This window comes from Pelecanus crispus, chromosome 9, assembly GCF_030463565.1.
Source record: "Pelecanus crispus isolate bPelCri1 chromosome 9, bPelCri1.pri, whole genome shotgun sequence".
Lineage (NCBI taxonomy): Eukaryota > Metazoa > Chordata > Aves > Pelecaniformes > Pelecanidae > Pelecanus > Pelecanus crispus.
Window position 1 is genome coordinate 41704861 of NC_134651.1, and position 20224 is coordinate 41725084.

Genomic DNA, 20224 nt, shown 5'->3' on the forward strand with positions numbered 1-20224 from the left:
AGGTTTAGATTGGATATTAGGAAAAATTTCTTCACGGAAAGAGTGGTCAAGCATTGGAACAGGCTGCCCAGAGAGGTGGAGGAGTCACCATCCCTGGAAGTGTTCAAAAAATGGGCAGACGTGGCACTTGGGGACATGGTTTAGTGGGCATGGGGGTGTTGGGTTGATGGTTGGACTGATGATCTTAGAGATCCTTTCCAACCTTAATGATTCCTAGTTTTTACTTTCATTATAAATGATCCAGCCACCAAGCCAGGAGGCGTGGGGTTGCTATTCTGCCCTTAATTGGTTTAGTGGTGGACTTGGTAGTGTTAGGTTAATGGTTGGACTGGATGATCTTAAAGGTCTTTTCCAACCTAAATGATTCTATGATTCCATGATTCACGGACGGAGCAGAACACACTTGCCCTCCTCTACAAACCAGCACAGGGTTTCCTTCAGCAGCGTAGCCTTGCTGTGCAAAAGATGGCTTTGGATTTACTCAATTAACCTTCTGGGCTTAACCCGAACCAGCTCTGCCAGCCCGGACTCCTTCGCAAAGCTGCACGAGGCGTGTCCCTGGGTGTTGGAGAGGGAGCTCTGGGGTTTGAGAGCTGGGCTTTGCTCTTTTTCACAGTTGTTGAGGATTTTTTTTTTTAACTCCCACCATTGGGAAGGCATCGGCCCTTCTTACATGTGCAATGTGTTTTGCACATGTCTGTAAGCAGAAATATTTGTACTGCTGAACCCTGGAAGGCTGAACACTTCTTAGCCACAGAGCACTGCATCCAGCATTAAAATGCATTTACAAGTTCTTAGCAAGAAAGAAGTATCTCCCATTAGAGACCATAGCAAGACCTGACTAGAAATTGTTTTTCCTCTCAATTTTAGCGCAATAGCTGCTGGCAATAAACCCCTCCATCAGCACTGGGCAGTTCTAAGTGCAGATACTCTGTGGGAAGAATCCAAACAAAGGGACAATACGGAGCTTTAAAAGCACTTTGGAGAAAGATGAAAAGGAACGATTGTTGAATGTCAGCTCTGGAAGAGGCTGATGAGATGTAATGGCTCTTCCCGTCACCATCTTTTCACCATGTAACACTTTCAGTGACCCGCCAGATTACTAACTCCTGCAGCAGAGCCTTCCAGCTCATAGCAATTCTTGTACAACAGCTCTGAGATGGCAACCTGAGATCTCCACTCTGGAATGAGACTATAAAGTCTTTCTCCACATGGGAAAACCGATGGTGCTGATTTACCGAGCTGGAACTGATGCCATGCGTGCAGGTCGTGAGGAACTTCAGACAAGTGGGGATGAAAGAGTGTGGAGAGAAGATGAACGTCCTCTTTCTTGCTTGCATGGCACGTGGGCGAGCACACTCATGCACGTATGTGTGTGAGCACCTCAGGAAGGGTATGTCCCTGTGCCAGCGAGGTGGAGCTGCTCCGGATGACTGGAAAGACCAATCTCAAGTCATCCGAAGTGGGAACTGAAGTGTCAGAGAAGGCCTTCACTCTCAGCACCGTGGGTGTAATTGCATCAAACCGTAATGAAGCAAATCCGTCTTCAAAATCCAAGCTCAAGAACAGTGACTAAATAGCTTCCTTGAATAAATGTCTTTCCAGAGACCAGCTGTAACTTCTTGCTGAGAAATACGAGCACCACCTAATACCCATTTCTCTGTCCCTGAACAAACAGTGTGACTGTGCATTATAAATACCAAACTAAATTAGCACACTAGTGTCCATGCCAATTATTTCAATTAAACTCTCTTCTAATAACCAGTTAGTACCCACTTTATTAAATTAGAAATTTTTCAAACTGTACTCCCATACGTCGCTATTAGCCCAGATGTAATTACGCGCTTCACACATTGACACGTGGACACTGGGCAAATGAGTTTCTTTTGGTCTCTGCAGCTCTCCCCATTCCCAGTCGTGTAATCACATCCACAGCTGGCCTGAAAGGAAGAGTTTTAGACAGTGTTTTAGCTTTGAAGCACTGTATTTAGCACCTGTCTGCAGGAAGCCTTTCTGTTTAAGCTTTTTTGCTCACATACAAAATAGCACACCGCACACAGTAAGGCCACTTTTAAATTAAATGGCTCCAGGGAGTCGATTAAGGCATTCAGAAATAACACAGCACGGCTTGACCAGATGCTTATGTCTGAACGGTAACAGTTACAAGACCAACTCAGCTGAACCAGCAGAAGATTTGAGACAATCTCAAGGCGTTCACCTCCTCTCTGCCTGCAGCAGGGCACAAGCTGCCTGATCTCTCCGGTAAAAATAGAGACACCACGTCAGGACCAGGGATAAACGGCAGCGCTGGCTGCGCCCCAGCTACCCAAGCTCCGTCGAAACCCAAGTTACACGAGCTGCAAGGCCAAGCCTTGCTCAGACGGAGGCATCTGCGTCTCACCAGAGCTGCTCGTCTGGCATCGCCCTGCCTGCTCCCTGCCGAAGGGGAAGGAGGGGAGATCCTCCCACCGCCCCCGCAGAGCCAGGCGCCGGGCTCCCGAGCAGAGGCAGGGGGAAGCTCAGAGGCTGCTTCTTGCTGAAGCCCAGAGAGGAGCCCAGGGAGCGAGAGAAGACGGGAGCCGTGGCTCGGGGGTCGGCAGAGGCTGGCAGCCTTTGCCCAGAGGGACGGCGATGTCCTGCCCACCCGCTGCCCGCGGCTCCTGCCTTCGGCCTCCGCGTGCGCAGGAGCAGGATTCCCACTGCTCCGAGGAGCTCTCGCTCCCTGAGTCTCAGGGGAGGAAAAAACACCCGCTTTTGGCAAAGGCCTTCCTTGCTCGTAAACATTTAGCTGGTGGATTTTTTGCTGCTTTCTGACAGGATAACACATTTCTCAGCGATGTCACTTCTGCCCACAGGATGGCAAGGTCTCAAGCTGACATTTGCTAAACATCTTCACCACCTGCTCCCCAGAAATGCTCCTTTCTCCTAGACAGAGGAGACGTTTTTCTTGGCAGCGCCTGCCATCGGGGAGCTAGCACGTACTCTGCCACCGAGCCACGGTGTTTGCACTTAGTGCTCCAACTGCTGCTTGGCACCCCAGCAATGGGTGCTGGATTCACAGGGGCGCTGACCCGTGGCCAAGCTCGCGGAGGGCTGGCCAAAGCAGCAGCACGGCCTTTGGAAAGTCCAATTGCCACATAAATCTACTTGTATCGATCTGGAGTCAGAAACCGATCGCAGCAAAGCTCAACCAAAGTAATGGCTTTGCTAACAGTCACCACCAGCATAGCGGGAACGGATGTGAGACACGCAGAAAGGCTCGATGACTCTACCCGCAGCCCAAAAAGTAATTGCTCCTTGCCTAAAGGTAGCTGTTAAATTTGCAGAGCAACGCTCCCGCTCCTGCGGGAGCCTGCGTGGGCTGCAGGAAGCGCGGCAGAGTCACAAATCCAAACAGAGCCGCTGTAGTGCCGGCACTCGCTCCGCAGCCTCCCCGCCGCACTCCCCCACGGTTCCTTCCCGAAGACGCCGCAGCCCTGCTGCCGCGCCGATCTGCAGCGCTTGTGCGCGGCGGCTGCACGAGCCCGTCGGCTGGAGAGCGGGTCCGAACGGCGCAGAGCCCGAACGAGCTGCGGAAGACCCCGCGGGAGCCACAGCCGGCGAAGCGGAGAGCGCGGGTGTTCGCCACGCCGCAGAAATCGCCGGCCACACTTAACAAAATCCAGCAGATCTCAATCGCAGATCAGTCACAGAAGTTGTGGTGGGTTTCGCCCGACCTTAAAATGAAGTTTTTTTAAAAACCCCTGCCGTTGTACCAGATAGCAGAGGCTGACAAACACGCAGTATTCGTGTCCGTTCCCAGTGCCGCAGGAAAGCAACAAGTCCCAGCCCAGAGCGAGGAACTCATCGCAGCCCTCTGCAAACCAGGACCGGGAAACATCCAGCGCGTGAAGAAGAGCAAGCAGCACACCAGGAAGGCGGGGGATACAACCTGCAGATCCACGTTTAACTCCAGGAGTTTCAGGACCTGCAGGCAGGAGGATGACAGCACCTTCCTCAAGACCCTCGCACGTCCCCAGGCAGGATCAGGCCGGGTGCAGGATCTCAGCCTCCAGCCTCAGCTCAGCTGCTGTTGCAGGGGGAGCACGAGGACGGCTGCCCAGACAGGAGACACAGGCAGACCCCCTCCACACCCCCCTGCACCCCACAGGCAGTGCACCCGGCACCTGGCATGCAAACGCACCGCACCGGTCAGCTTTACGCAAAGCTACAACCAAAAGCTAGAAGGCGGGTGACAGCGAAGAGTCCTGGAGAGAATAATAAAAATCACAATTTTGCCCTGGGTTTGAGGAGTTTTGCTGGATAGGAGTCATGTTTGTGTTGTCCTCAAGAGGGCTCTACCACAGTATTATGAAAGAGCAGCAGCAAAAATCATCGGTGACAAAGAAACTGTTGACGACAGTAGACATGAAATCCAGCTCAGCACACCGACCGCAGCGGGGCACAGAGCGAGGGTCAGGCACTGGGCAGCCCCACGCGGGTCAGGGGAGCGATGCCACGCGGGTGAGAAAGCAGCTCGTGTCCGAGATGGACACCCCTAAGCAACAGGAGGGGGTTTGTGCTGGCCGCAGCAAACGCCTGCACCCCTCTCATCGGTTCCTTGCAACACCCAACACCCCATCCGGGATGCAAACCCCTCCCTGGGCAGCAGAAGGCTGCTCCGCTCCCCGAGGGAAGAGGCGAGGGCTCAGCGCTGCTCCTCACACTGCAGCTGGGAGCAGCTCCAGCGTCAGGGAGCCAGGGGAGCTTCGGTTCCAGCCCGCCGGAGCGTGCCGAGGGGCGCAGCGGCACGAGGCAGCCAGCACCTCGCTAGCGCCCAACTTTGCAAGCAGCGGCTGCACGCAGAGCGGGAGTGGGTTATCGCTGAACCAAGCCGTGCAGGTACAAGACCAACCCTCACGCTGTTTTTTAGCTCACATCAGGCCAGACTTCAATAGATTATAAATACATTAAACCAGTAACTCTACAAAGGGAAGAGGTTAATGAACCGCCTGGCTTCACCGAGGCAACACCTCACTGCACGTGTCCCCTCTCTCGCCACACTTCAGTCTTTCTCCCTTGAAGCAAATCATTTATCTCACCCATTTAATTCATTGCCACTTCCCTATTTACATCACCCAGCTTCCCCCAGGAGCTAGCCACCCTCCGGCTAAGGGGCTCGCTCAGCACACGCCGCTAGCCTCAGCCTTCAGCGCAATTCCTCCTTCCTTCCTTCCCTCCGGCTGCGCCCACATCCTGGCCTGGCTCTGAACTCTCGAAGGCTGCGGCCGTGGCTACTTGTACATCATGCTACGCGTATATGCACACCCACACAACTGCTGCAAAAAAGCAGGCAGGGAAAAACAATGATGGCATCGGATTGGAGAGAGCGTGAGCAAGCTGCACCCTCTCCGTTGCAAGAGGGATCCGATTTAATGGGGAAAATATCAGGGGAAACACATCAGAAAACACAGGGGAAAACACGCCTGTGTACAGCTACCCTCGCACGCAGCAGATACCATCTGACTGCAGAAACTTTCGTTCCCAAAATAGAGGGCTTGCACGCAGCACGTTGGAACTGGATGGAAGATAAAATTATTTTTATTGCAGCACTGCAGCAAATTAATAGGCTGATAACAGAAGAAATCTCCAGATTCAGGGACTCGGAGGCTGGTGCTGCTCAGCCCTGCAGTGCCCAGCAGCCTGCACGGCCGACCCTCCACGGGCAAACTGCGGCCAGCACGGTTCTGTAGGTAGCTGGCAAGAGATTTGTACAGTGCCTATATGACCCATTCACTGAGCCGTCAGGCAGGAGGAATACGAGGTATTTTCTTTGCAAATGAATACCTACGTCTTTGCTACGGATCCAAGCAAGTGCCAGTGGAGCAGAGGCAAATGCAGCATGGCAAGGAAATCTGCACTAGCTGCAGGGCTTCAGCAGGCAATGTGTTCGCGTCTCTCTTGATAAGCAGAGCTGAAAAAGTAGACAATAAAGAATTAATCCTCTCTATTGGTGGAACTTCTCAGGAACAGGGATGTCCTGATTCAAATTTCAGGCCTTTTATTCCTCGCTAAACCCTTCCGTCTACCACAAAATGAAGTCTCTGAGATGCTGTGCCTTACAGGAGGATGTAGGGGGGGCATTTACTAACCCAGTTATTTAGGCTCTGCTGGTGATCTCTTTTACCGTGACCACACAGGGGTCTCTGAGAGCGCGGCTCATGCGCAAGCAGGGCCGGTGTTAGGACAGGGCTGGCTGCAGAAGGCAGCGATGGTGCGGCAGGAGTCGAGCCCCCGTCTCCCCTGAGGCAGCGAGGGGGGGACATCCAAGCTCCGATGCTCCCTACACGCAGCCAGTCACCGAACAGGTTGTGCAGAAGAAAAGGAATGAGCACCACCTTCAGAACAGCAATAAATTATTTCCCTTGGGAACAAAGCTGCAACCGCGACGAGACAAAGCGGTGGGAAAACATAGCAGAATTCTAACGCATTCTCTGCAATTACAGCTACAGCTGCCAAGTTGTTTCTCATACTGTCACTAGAGCAGCGGTGACAGCTTCGGTCCCAGCCTGACCTTCCACCCTCGCCCAAGCCACCAGCAACACCCCCACTGATTTCTGCAGACACAGGGCTTTGCTGCGATGACAAACATCATCACTTCTTCACCAGATCCGCGGACACAGCTCATGGTACTTCCCTGACGCAAAAGGGACCCATGTCCCTTGGAGGTCTGTGCCAAGATCGCGCACGCAATCCAGCTTCTTCCGCTGGCTCCCATGTGATTTCTGTTCTCTGCCCTTTACCGGCAAGTTTACGCAGGCGTCCATCTGAGCACAGAGTTCCAAGAAGCCCCAGGCAGAAAGGTGCACCAGGCTCAGGCACAGCTGGAGCAACCGGCGATGTCCCCGCCGGGCTTCAGCCTCACGCCAAGAACACGTGGAAGGAGATTTGCCCTAGTTAACCACGGAAGGACCCAAGACGCCCACATTTTTCATGCCACTCTGCATTCCGTTCCTTCAGTTTCACCGCAGGCAACTTTTCAGTCAGGACTTTCTGCGTGTCCTGTGCAACCGGTCGAGGGGAGTAAAAAAAAAAAAAAAAATGTTCATTTTGCCAATGCATTTAATTTTCCTTCAGTAAGGCCAATGCCAGCCACCCAGGCGCGCCCCTGACAGCGCGCCCACCTCGCAGAGCGCCTGCAGACCGAGCGCTCGCCGCTGGGTTGCGAGGGCTGTCGCTCCTCCCCATGGCCCTGCCCTTTCCCTTCGCTCTTGCACGCAACACGAGCCAAAAAAACCAAATCCTCAACTGGTGTAAGTCTCTGCTGGGACTACACCCGCCGCTCTCAGCAGGGACACGGCCCTCTGCCACCCTTGCTCACGCTTTCCCCTTCGCTTGGACAGGTACTCTCAGGTAACTCGATACACTACATTTTTCCCTTTCAAGCCCATCCTCCCAATAAATCAAATAGAAACCAAAGTGAAAGTAAGTAAACCAAAAAAAAATACACCAGGGAGGGATGGAAATTGGAGCCCAGAGCGTTAAACTGCGCTAAATAACTGAAAATCAATGTTGTTCTTCCTTTTCATCAGGGCACAGCTGGACGTACTGCAGCACCCCAGGGACACCTCCACTCATTCCACCAGGCTGCTATGTGCACTTACTTTTATTACTAGCAAGGGCCCGTTACTGACAGTAAAAGCAATATCCCTGAAAAGAGTAATGACTTTTTTTTGCAAAATAATAGATATAATTACAAGAGAAGTGCATTTCTTCTCTATTACTTTCATAATATTCCTGCTGATGTCCAGAGGTTCCTGCCTTAAGATGAATACTCAAAGGCACACCAATAGCTACAAGGAAACATTCATTTTAAAAAACTCCAAACAGCACTTTGACTAAGACACCGCGTTAGTAATCATCACTGTAGCTTTCAGAGCAACCGAAAAAGCAAACCGCAATTAAGAACGCTATGTATCACGAAAACAAAAAAATCTGCAAACACAAGAAACCCATACCCTTTTTGTCCCAACTGTCCCAAGCTTTGTCCCAAGCTGTCCCACCACGCTCTTCGCCCTTGTGTATCCCATCCAGAGCCGAGCTGAGGAACGCAGTGGCAATATAAAATCAATATTTTGCCTCTGTTAAGGGAGAGAACCTGCTGCAGCCACCCTCGCTGGAGAGGACCTGGCCACCCAAGACTGCAGACTTCTTGGTTACTCTTCCATGCAAGGCGGTGAGTGGGACTGGCAGCAGATTGACGTACGCCAACACCCAGCCCCAGGTGCTTTTTCCCTACGCTGCTATAAGCTCTGCTAGTCGAGCCCTAAGGCACCGTGCTTCAGAAGAACCATGCTGGATGAGCGGTGGCCTGGGATGCCCCTGCCCACTCATTCAGAGAGCAGGAATAAGCCCCGTCGGAGGAGTGCAGGGTGCCCAGTCTGCTACCCACAAGCTCTGGCACTCCTGGCCCGCAGCTTCTCCAGCAACTTAGGTGGCACCTGGGGACTGAATTCGGTCTTGTCCACAGCCTTGGCTGACACAGCAGAGCCGTAGGCATCTACTTGGGAAAGAGCTACACCAGTATGTGTCACCTGCCCGGCTCACCGTGCTGCCTGGCTCAGGAGCAGGAGCCCACGCGGAGCAGCACTCGCTCCAAGCGGGAGCAGGGTTACTGCCGCAGCCTGGCTGAGCTTTAAGGAGCAGACGCTTGCTTGCGTGCCGTCAGACAGAAACTTTCTGACAAAGCGTTGACTCAGGGAAACAGCCTAATCCAATTAATAAATGTTTTGAATTTGCTTTGCCAGGTGGCAAAAGCAGAGGAGAAGCAATTCAATTCAAGCGGTCACACAGGCATTCCTAAGTTTCTCTTTCAGATCCCACCATCTTCACCGGTGTTATTTATTACTTGGTTTGGAGCTGGGCTCAGGCATCGCAGCCGAGACCGAGTCACCCCTTGAGAGATTCTGCGCGCAGGGCTAGTGGGAGACCGGGTGTTAACACTCGTACTGAGGGAACAGGTATTAGACAATAAATACCCTCATCCTGCTTTCACAAGCAAGGGATCAAACTGCTGAAAGATGAAGAGCCTTCGCTAGAGGAATTTCGTGGCACGCAGGCATCAGAGCTGGATCTCCTAAATCCAGGTACAAACCTTCACAAGCGCAGACAGAAGAGCCTGAACAGACATCGCGGTCCAGAACTTAAAATATTGGCTATTATCTCACCAGCACAGAAATAAACATCTCTAACTTCTGGATGCAAACTGGAATTTTCAAATTAGCATCTGCATCTTCCAAACAAAATGAGAACAATTGCCCATTAAATCAATTGGCAGTGAAGTGGGATTCAGCTGCAGATATATTCAAGGAACCTGACAGAGGGACACAAAACTGCTCAGATCCATTAATGTAATGATGCGTCTGATGAGGAAGTCACTTGGGGCATGTTAGCATGAGAACTGCAAGGATAAGATCCTACGAGCCTGGTATTTCAGCACTATGGTTTGCTTGTGCCAAGTGTAATCCAACCTATGATTTAGAGCCACCGCTCAGTGACAAATTCAAGAGACAAAGACCAGATGTCAGTTAACAGACAAAGAAGTTTTCAAAATCTACCTAACCTGCAAGTAGGAACTTAAAAGAATTCGCCCCAGTTATTAAAAGCCTCTCTTTCCTTGGTTATGCAACATCTGAAAAATCTTTTATTTGAAACACGAGATGTTAAAATTTTTATAGAAATGTTGCTGAATTCTTCTGCATAAGCAGCTTTTCCAAACATCCTCATCCATCAAAATGATTCTTCGCTGATAATTAGCCTCAGAAAAATGCACCTCATCAAAGTGACATCCATTACTTCTTGCTACTGTAAATAGGACTGTGGCTTCTGACAACGATTTTCTGGAAAGTATTCAGACTATTTAAATTAGGCAACAAATAAGCTTCTAATGGCACTTTTCTGAGATACAGTTTAATTTTATTTATGGGCTTTTTTTATACATGCCCCAACCCAGTTGTCAGTACTGCCCAAGAAAAGAGAATGCAGGAGATCAAAAACCACCGTAGTCAGGACAGCAAAGATCAAAGGGACGCCACAGCTTGTGGTATAAAACAATATTTATCAATTCAGCAGATGTGCTTGCTCAGCTGCCTTTAATCAGCAAATACCAGTATCGCTTTAGGACAGAAGCCTTCCTTACAGAGCCCAAACTTGCAGCACCGCCGGGACGCTGCGCTCCGCTCCTCCCTTCCCCCAGCACCCCTCGGCCGTGCTCCCGCGCACGGGGTCCCCGCGCCCGGAGCAGCCGTGCGCCAAGCGTGCCAAAGGGCAGCCGGGCGCAAGCAGTACTCGTGCCCCAAGTTCTTCACCTTCTTTTTGTTACAGGCTCAACGTCTGAAACTCTGCCTTTACCGTGATGTTCCAGCGGCTCTGAATATTTTCACGACAGTGAAACGTCATTGTGATAAGAACTGCAGTGCTGCCATAGGAGAGCAGAACAGATCTCTTCTTCTCCCGGTACTGACACTGAGAGAACCTTCCAAAAAGAGGGAAGGAAACTTCTGAGCCAGACAGGACTTATGCCAGACAAGTGAGGCAACTGCAAGGTTCCCAAAGCGAACCTTCTCTCCCCAAAGGAGAAATTACCTCCCAGTCCCTAAGTCAGATTTATGCTCTGAGACAGTACGTTTGTATTCTCTGGAAATTTAGAGCCAAATGACAGTTCATCCTGCTTCTGTAACCTAAGGACCTGCCTTGCAAAAATGTCAAGCATGGTATTTAAATACAGTTGCACTGCACTGAAATACGGCTAAGCCCAAAGCCTTCCAGATGCCTCGTGGTAGTGAGTTCCAAAGACGAATAAGAAGACGCTGGAAGGAGCGCTTCCATTTGACAACGCTAGATTTGCTTTTCTCTCTCTGTTGCACAAATCCATTTACCTCCCCCATTCCTTCTCTAGCTGGTCTTTTCCTATTTGCTTCCTGGCTGACTTATTACCATCCTCCACACAACATTCAAAGTACTTTTTTAATTCTCATGTCAATCAGGCTACCTGCCAAAGAGCAAGCCCTGCTTAGTTAGACTGACTGTCTTCACCTTTCGCATTCTAAAAAGAAAAGTAAATTAGGAGCAGCCTCTTTTACCTATTCCACCTCATATTCACTGATTAGTTCCTTCAGTTCCGTGGGTTATCCGGACACGCTCTCTCCTCCTGCTATACCGCAGCTCTAATTATTTACTTGTTCCAGCAAGCTCTCGTCTCCTCAAGCTCCTGCATTACCTCATTCTCTTACCTCAGTCCAATGCTGGTGTCTCCTCAGCAGCCTCTGTGATGAGGATGGATTAATCCATCTCTAGCAGGAGCGGTTCTAATTCCCTAGAAGCAGTGAAACCTGGGCTCCCCTACGGCCTCCCATCCTTTTAGTCTTCTGCTAACCCCAGAAACCTCACTTTCATCAGCACGCTATCATTCTAGGGGAGTTTTTCAAAAGCAGGTATTTGAGACGCTAATGTTTTCAGCATTGCTTTTATAAATAAATGAGCTATTTAGTGCTATGGGTGTTTTCCCTCAGCATTACATCTGTAAGTCCAATAAGTGCTATTTTACCGTTCGCAGTTCCCCATACTGTTTACGTGGGGGAATTTTCCTCGGCACATTGCTGTCAGCGCTGCAACAAAGCACTTCAAAGCACATCTCTGAGCTGCTTAGTATTTATAAGCACAGCAAAGCCAAAAAGGCTTTCTGCTTTTTTTCTGCTAGCCTAAATCAGCTTCTTATCCAGTTGGTTTGCAACAGACTAAACTACTAGTCACAATTTCTCCAGCGACCTTGCTTCATTGCTAAGGTCCCAGTATCAATAACGACTTGGACTGAAACTGAGACCTAACAGCAACATTTCCAAAGCCTAGGGCAGCGGCCCACCTCAACTCCCCGTGAAGTCAAGAGGACTACATGTGAATAGCAAATGTGTGCTCATAACTTGCATTCCCAAACACACTGTGAAGTTTTCAATATTTTCTTAAGGAAGGGGAAAGTCAAAGAACTAAAGACAGCAGCACATAAAGCCAGTGAAACAAAGATATCTTGAGAAACAGGGCTAATGAATTTAACAAAATAATCCAGAGCATCTCCACACTAAAATTAAAGAGAGCTTCTGAATCAGAAACGCTCAAATCTAGATGAAAATGAAGGCTCAGGGGTATACCAGTGAAACGCAGAAAAAACCACAACCTGCAATTGCCATCTTCTGTATTTCAGATCCATTCAAATACTTAAATATGAAAACTATTAAAACTCTAAACTTCAAACTTATCCAAATGAGCCATATCATAACCATTCTGCAATCCAGACATTTTCTGCGGCAGGAATTTCCTATCAACCTCTCATGTTATGCCATAAAACTACATTAACGTTTAAGTGCCAGTTAAGGAAATCTGGGCTTTAAAATCTTGAGGATTACAGGCTCGTTTTCAAGACAGATCAATTCTTACGCAGCTATAAAAGTTAGGAACACTTATTTAGAACATCTGTAAATCCCAGATTCTCAAAGTCAAATTCACTCTTTTTTTTGCCCGATGCTTGTACACATAAAAAAAAAAAATGAAATCACCTTTTAACACAGACGCACAAAATCCTCGATGCAGGTGTACCAAATACACAGCAGCTAGCCAAAGGCTAAGTCACCAGCAATTGAAGGGTTTTTTTCCAACAAGAGTTACATCCCTCTCTGTTTACATCATGCAATTAATTGGTGGGAAACGATGACAACCTTACTGACTCCCCATTAGCACTGTAGCTCCTTGATTTTTATGACACAGAGGCGAAAGGAGGGTTGTTTTTGTTCCTCTTCATTTAACTGCTCTGCTCATGGAACTCACTTGCCACTCACGGCACTCCTCCTTTTGCTTTAGCTCACTCAACCTGGTAATAAATCCCTGCCAGCCAGGCGGGAAGAGCAGGCGGGGCACTCAACCCACAAAGGCCATTTCTCTACACAGGCCAAAAAAGGGAGAGTTGTGCCACATCAAGGCTTTAGAGTGCCTCTCCCCTGCTGCAAAGACAGCCTCTGAGAAGAGCCTGGATGAGCCTTACCTCCTAAATAAATGTGTGCGCTCAGCCCAGACGCTGCGTACGGCTTAACGGGGAGTTTCGCCAGCCCCTCCCCTCGCCAGCTGTATCCCCTGCGTCTCCCAGACGGCGGTCCCTTTGCCTCCTTGCCAAATGCCGACGGGACTCCCCGACACAGCAAGCTGCCCAGCGTACCCCCACATCCCAATGTCTGCTGGCCCAGTATACCCACAACTCCCAGTGCCCGGCAGCTCCTGGAACACCCACACATTCCTGGTAATGCCCGGCAGCTCCGGCATGTCCAGGAGCCCTGGAACACCCGCACATTCCTGGTAATGCCCGGCAGCTCCGGCATGTCCAGGAGCCCTGGAACACCCGCACGTTCCTGGTAATGCCCGGCAGCTCCGGCATGTCCAGGAGCCCTGGAACACCCACACGTTCCTGGTAATGCCCGGCAGCTCCGGCATGTCCAGGAGCCCTGGAACACCCACACATTCCCAGTGCCTACTGCCCGAGGCATCCCCGCACCCATCCCTGTACGCATCCCAGTGCCCCCTCGCCCGGGCACAACCGCTGGTTCCTGCAAACGCATCCCGGTGCCCGCGGACTCCCACCTACTCCCGCATCCCAATGCCCGCCCGTACCCACCCGTGCCCACCGCCACGGGGACCGGCCGTCAGCACCGCGGAGAGCTCCGCACCCGCGGGGATCAGCACCGCGGGCAGCTCCGCGTCGCCGCCCCGTCCCCCCCCCGCCGTGCGTGGGTGGCCCAAGTACCTGTCCCCAAGCCCAGGTACGTGTCCCCAAGCCCAGGTACGTGTCTCCATCCCTGGGGAGTGTGTGTGCCCCCATCCTCGCAGAGCGTGTGTGCCCCCATCCCCAGGGACTGAGTGTCCCCACCCCTGGGGAGCGTGTGTGCCCCCATCCCCAGGGACTGAGTGTCCCCACCCCTGGGGAGCGTGTGTGCCCCCATCCCCGGGGACTGAGTGTCCCTATCCCTGGGGAGCCTCTGTGCCCCCATCCCCGCAGAGCATGTCCCCCCACCCCCGCGGAGCATGTCCCCCCATCCCCGCAGAGCATGTCCCCCCACCCCCGCGGAGCATGTCCCCCCATCCCCGCGGAGCACGTCCCCCCAGGCATGTGTCTCCCTCCCACCCCCCTCCCCGGGTGTCCCCGTCCCCGTGCCCCCCCCCCGGGACGCCCCGAACCTGTCGTCGCTCTGGAAGGACTGGTCCCCCAGCAGCAGATCGCGGAACCGGTACCGGGGCGGCAGAGGCAGCACCTCAGACTCCAGCTCCGTCATCTTCAAGGCGGCGATGTCCAGAATGACCCCGCTCTTGCGGCTCCCGCCGCCGTCCCCGCAGCCGCCGGGCGACGAGAACCTGCGGGAGAGAAGGGGGGCAGCGGCAATGGAGGGGTGGGGGGGTCCTGCCCTGCCCTGCCCTGCCCGCCCCCGCCCCTCCTCCGGGGCTGGCCCCGCCGCAACCCGCACCCCGCCGCTGCAATTACATTGCGGGGCAGGCAGCGGTGCCCCCCCTGCAGAGCTCTCCCCCCGGCGGCATGGGTGGCGAGGGGCTCTGCCGGCCTCAAGCGAGGGGCCGGTTGGGTGGGCACGGCACGGAGCCCGCTGGCCCGCAGCACCCCGCAGCCCGCTGCGCAGGGCAGCGCCGTGCACAGGGCATTTTGCTCCTCAGCAGGCAAACAACGGAGAGCAAGAGGAGCCAAAGGCAAAGCCCAGTCGCCGGGAGGAAAGAAAAACCGCTCGCAAGCTACGGCTCGATCTACAGCTGACAACCAAACCCAGATCCACCCCCAGCCTCCCCCCCCCCCCACACACACACCCCCTGCGAAGAAAAGTACGGATGGGAGGCAGACAAGGCGATGGCTCCGCAACTGTGCTGGAAGCAGAAGCACAACCTCCTCTCTGGACTGCCGGCACTTAAATCATCTGAACAGCCCCGGTATTAAATGAGAAACCGCGAACGCCGATGAGTCAGTCGTCTGTCCAGCTGCCAAGTGTCGTGGCCGGGAGGATATATCACCCATCCCTTGGCGTGCCGATGTCTCTGATCAAGGGGTGGGGGGGATCGCGGTGCCTGGGGGAGACCCAAGGTGATTGCTCAGACAAAGAGCTGTGCGCGGCCAGCTACGTGCAGCCTGCCCTGCCACACAGAAACGAGATGAAACCCAGCCAGCTCTCAAACTATCATTTCAGAGGGTTAAGAGGGTTTGGGGTTTCAGAGGGTTAAGGGTTTGCCCTCCTTTTTCAAACCACATTTATCAACCAGAACGCGGGTACTACTCTGCTCCCCACGTCAGCTAGAGCTACTAATTATAACAGATCAGGGTCAAGCTGAAACTTCCCCTCACAAGGCAACAAAGCCATTCAACGCTTTAAAGCCGGCGTAGTACGGACACACAAGGCAAGATCACAGCTCCTGATCCTTTGGGTTCTGGCTTCACCAGTGAAATTCGTCTCTTCCATGACGGTAACTCCAGTTTCACAGACCCTTTGTGGAAAGTGGGAAGGACGGGAAGAGCTTGGAAGAGGAGACGTGGCGCCTCTGCAGTGAGCTGATTTTTTGCCCCTCACGTATAACTTTGGAGCGTAAGGCAGGCAAATAGCTGAAAGGCTCCAGCTCCTGTCAGATGTGCTTCCAAGGGTCTCACCCAAAGCCTCGCCAACCCACTCCTACCACCTTCCCACAGCTTTGCCTCCAGTGCATACTGCGTAAGCTCCGTACAGGCAAAAGAGCTTCCAACAGCCGAACGCTAAACTGGCAAGGAGCAGACGCGTAGGGGTTTTGCTGCTGGCTGCAGAGGTGTGATCTGAGACTCCTCAGACCTCATCTTCTACCTCTAACAACTCAACCCCCTGTAAATAAGTTCCCAGCTGACCAGGTTCCAAAGTCCTGATCAGCTGTTGTTCCCGAGTTTCTGGAAGAGCAACCAGCATGCGAAATTTCTGCTGAACACAGCCCCAGAAGACAACGCAGCTCACTCTCAGTACTTCGGATGATTTTCACTGATGTTATTCACCACTTAATTCTATACCCCCAGAGCTTTCCAATTCCTTTTAGCTGCCATATGCACACTGCAGCCGAGGCTCTGCACCGAGCAACGCATCTGTGCAGGGCCTTGGGCATCAGGGAGGCTTTTCTGTGATATACATTGATCCAAAACTTGGTCTTTAAGAGAAATCAAGCCAAACTCCTGTCAACTCAAGGACTCCCTCTGGATCGACTCATATGAGCACAGAAGCTAGCTAACCATCTCTAGCTCACATTGCAAAGGGAGGATCTAACATTAACCTAATCACAAAAAAAGCCACAATTAAGTCTTTCCTCTTAGAGCTGAACTGTGATAAATTACGCCAAAAGCATACTTTCACCAGGCCACCTCCAGCGAAAGTTCTAGTCCAGCTAAGATTTCTTATTGCTGTGAGGTCAGGACAGCATCCTAAAACTGGACTTCCAGGGAGAGAAAAAAATAAATTTGAAAAATCATCCGCTCTCTTATTATAATGCATACTTTAAAGTGGGGAGCCAGGCGCCTAACTCCAAATGTGGGCGATTATAATTGCGTCTGAAGGAGACCATCACACTTGGTAATCTCCATTGATTATTAAGTGCCTGTTTAAAGGAGCACGTCGGCTCCTTTCCCAGAGGAAAGGCCGAGTGCTACGGCTGCACGGCCGCGGACACACCGACTGCCATGTGGAAAGGGCACCTTTACACAGAGCCACCACCCTGTCGTACCGTCCCCACGGCTCCCACCGCCCACGGTCCGGGCAGGCAGGTCCGACGTCATCCTGCACCCACCGACAGCCACGGACGCTCGTATCTATACAGGACCATCCTCTCCAAACGTCAAACGCTTGTCTTTTGGGTCTCTTTCTTTTTATAAACTCCACGTGATTCTTTTCGAACCCAATTAATCCATCTCTCTTGGCCTCAGGTCGTGTGTCAGATTCACGAAACAAAGCAAATATTCACTGCTGTCCTTTATTAGTGCTAAGAAATTGTAGTAAAATCCAATTATGTCAGTATCTCTGGAAACACAATTTCTGCTATGTATTTGCATCTGAGTTTTTTCTCCCATCCACTACTGCTGCTACTGCAGCTACATTTTGAATATATTCTCTCCTATTCTCACTTATGGAATCATTCAGAATTTTTAAAATTTGGCACATTTGTTTATTCCGGATGAAGGCTCACTAAGACAAATATTGCATGCACCTATTTGATAAAGATGGCTTTATCAATTATACAGTGACTTTAAGATGTGTTGCACATCAGTGTCCTAGAAAAAAGTGCTCCTGCGCTGCACACTGATCTCCTGACATCGGCACAGAGAATTTGCAACCCTCCTCCCCGCCCAAACATGGGGACTCCGAGCTATAGAAATGCCACAGCAACCCGGCCACTTCTTCAAAGCAGTAGTGGTATAAAATAAAAAATTCATGAACAAGCCTCTTTATTGCATAGTCTTCAGATACTACTGGAAAAAAAAAAAAAATCCCAAAGTGGTTTATAGCTAAATACAGGACTGCAGCTTTATTTTTATCTTCCCTTTCCTTCCTTCCTCCAGAACCATGTACCACTAAAAATGCATGCTGCAATCAGCATATGGAAACCTCAACACTATTCCACTTTCTCGCTACGACACCGTCTCTCCCCCAGCTTGGCCAGCTCCCCGGCAGCAGTCGGCACTCTGCGAGGGGGACACCCTACTGCTCAGCCTCTTGGGAACACAGGAACTGGGATCAAGCCGAGTGTGATCCAACCCAGATCTCCCCGTTGATCTCTCCTGCCGTTAAACTGCAGCTAGACACAATCACCATCCCAGTTTAGCAAACACAGCTGCCCCTTGGAGCACGTTCTAGCAGGAGCCTCAGAGCTGCACCAACCTTGGGTTTCTTCAATAAGCTTTCTCATGCGTGGGCTGGTCGCAGTCGCGTTCTCCCCTTGCTGTATTTCCACCCGGGGCACACAGGAAAGCTCCGCTGCTGACAGCACCATCCCCTGAGACTGGAAACGCAGGCAGAAGAGCAGCGACAGCCCACACATCTGCCTGCGCCGGCCGGGGCTGCGCCTGGCCACGGGGCTCTGCGACGCGTGTGCCCCATGGAGCTCGTCAGAGGCTGTTCGGGTTCCCAGCACCCAAGAGGCAGCCTTGCCTCGGAGGAAACTCCACGGGCTGGGAGCTTCTTGCAATGTATTTTAGGATTTTTATTATTATTTTTGACTATATAGGTCAAAGAAGAGGAAGGGCACAACCCAAGTTCCTCTCCTGCTTCCTTGCTCGCTACACACCACAGAAACCACCGAGCATCCTCCTGCTTCCCACCACGAACCAATCCCAAACCGCCCAAGGACCTTAACAGATCCTATAATCCTACATTCTGGTACCTGCATGATGAACTCCCCAAACCTGCCAGGCACCATTAGGAACTCCAAAGCTCTCTCACTGACACCCCCTGCTCTGTTGGTACCCAAAATTATCGAAGACCCTCCCAGAATGCCCTTTCTCTCCTCCTACTAGGGGCTGGGGTGCACAAAGAAAAGAAACAGCTGAACCGACATTTGCGGCAAATTCTTGCATAACCTACAGTCTAAATCCCTCCTCTCCCACTACTCCGTGCTGTAAAAGCAGCCAGAGGCACGAGGTCCTGCTGGCAGCCGTCTGTCCCAACTCCATCCTTTCCCCAGGAGGACATCCGGGGAGTCTGGATGTGTAGCCAGGAAAGCAAATACCTCGTGTCCAATCTCAACATCCCCTCCCCAGGCAAAGCTGCTTTTCCTCAAGCTTCGGTACCCAGCACATACGGCAACACCGCAGCCAGCTGCTGCCGTGCCTCCCGTCACCTCTACCGGGACGGGAAGGACAAGCCCTGGCTGAGAGCAATGGTGGGGCAAGCGGCAGATGCAGGGTCTGACCTTTCTCTTGCTGTTGGCCGAGACGTGGGGCTGGAGCACAACCTGACGTTAGAGGCAAAGCCAGCCTGGCTGTCACCGTGGCCAGGTTAAACCCAGCCTTTTGGGCAGCAAACAGGAGCTGGTGGGGTGGGAGCCTCCAGCTGCTCTTTGCTGGCCCAGACCCATCGTAGGGCAACGGTGTCCAGATTGCACTTGAGGGATGGGACACTTCTATGACACTTCTCACGAGGGCTCTTGGAGCCAGGCTGCCCCAGGACAGCGAGGACCCTGCCGTGTTCTCTCCTCCCTGCCACAGTGTTTTACCAGCCGTGGCCGCAGAGCCTGGCCCTGCATCCCCGGCCCATCGGTGAAGGCGAAGGCAAGCTCAGCCGCTGCCAGGCTCCGAGAGCCTCTCCGATGAACAAAGCGGTACAGGAAATTCTGCCCTTTCTTCTTCTATATTTATTAAAATATATACAATCATCTTCTATTTGCTTCTCCTCCCACAGCTCTTATGGTTACCGGGTTACAGTTGTTCCCCCCCTCTCTTTTTGTTTTTTGCTTCTGAGTGACATCCCTGTGGGGTCTCCTAATGGCCCGAGTGCGTGGGGAGACGCATGCTCGGTCTCCAGAGCCAAGCTGGAAGGCAGCACCCTCCTCCCGCGCCGGCAACGCGCGACTGCCGCAGGCGTTGGCACCGCTCTCCCGGCGAGGAGGGGCAGCGAGCTGGCACCGCAGCACAACACGGCCCAGCCGGAGGAGAGGGCAAAGACCACGCGGGGAAGGCAAGCGGCAGATCCGCGCACGCGTGGGCAAACACACGCGCAGGCTAGGTCCCGCGACAGGCGTGCCTCGCGCCCCGGCTCGGCATCGCCCTTGCCCGGACACCGACCTCAGCAGCTTTCAGGGCAGGACTTTCCTGCGGGGACGTCCCTGCGGAAGAGTTGGGGTGCTCACTGCAGGCACAGAGCCGCTCTCTCTGCCACCGCCTCAGCACCGCGTGTTCCCTATCTCCCCGCGAGCACCAGCTACCGGTGCTGTGGGTTACGTCTCAGCTCGTCGGAGGAAGAGCCCCAGATTGCCATCCCACCGTCCCCTCTCCCACCCCAAAGGCCATATGGTGACCCATGGATGTCATTCATAGAGATCAGCAGTCCTGGAACCCAGATGATGTGTCCGGAGCCATGGGAGGATCTTCTACACCAAGGTGTGGCCTCAATGGCCTCCGAAGAGGGGCCACGGTGGGGAGGAGCACACGCAC

At 52.5% G+C, this 20224-nt stretch overlaps 1 protein-coding gene across 2 annotated transcripts in view; it reads right to left on the bottom strand.

Annotated features, from left to right (window-relative positions):
• KCNT1 (potassium sodium-activated channel subfamily T member 1) overlaps positions 1-14348 on the bottom strand; it is a 74010-nt gene extending 59662 nt beyond the window's left edge. For both annotated transcript variants that reach the window (XM_075716483.1, XM_075716482.1), the window contains exon 1: positions 14254-14348. In XM_075716483.1, the coding sequence (XP_075572598.1) occupies positions 14254-14348 (95 nt within the window). The remainder of the gene's footprint in view (positions 1-14253) is intronic.
• Between the last annotated feature and the right edge of the window lie 5876 nt (positions 14349-20224).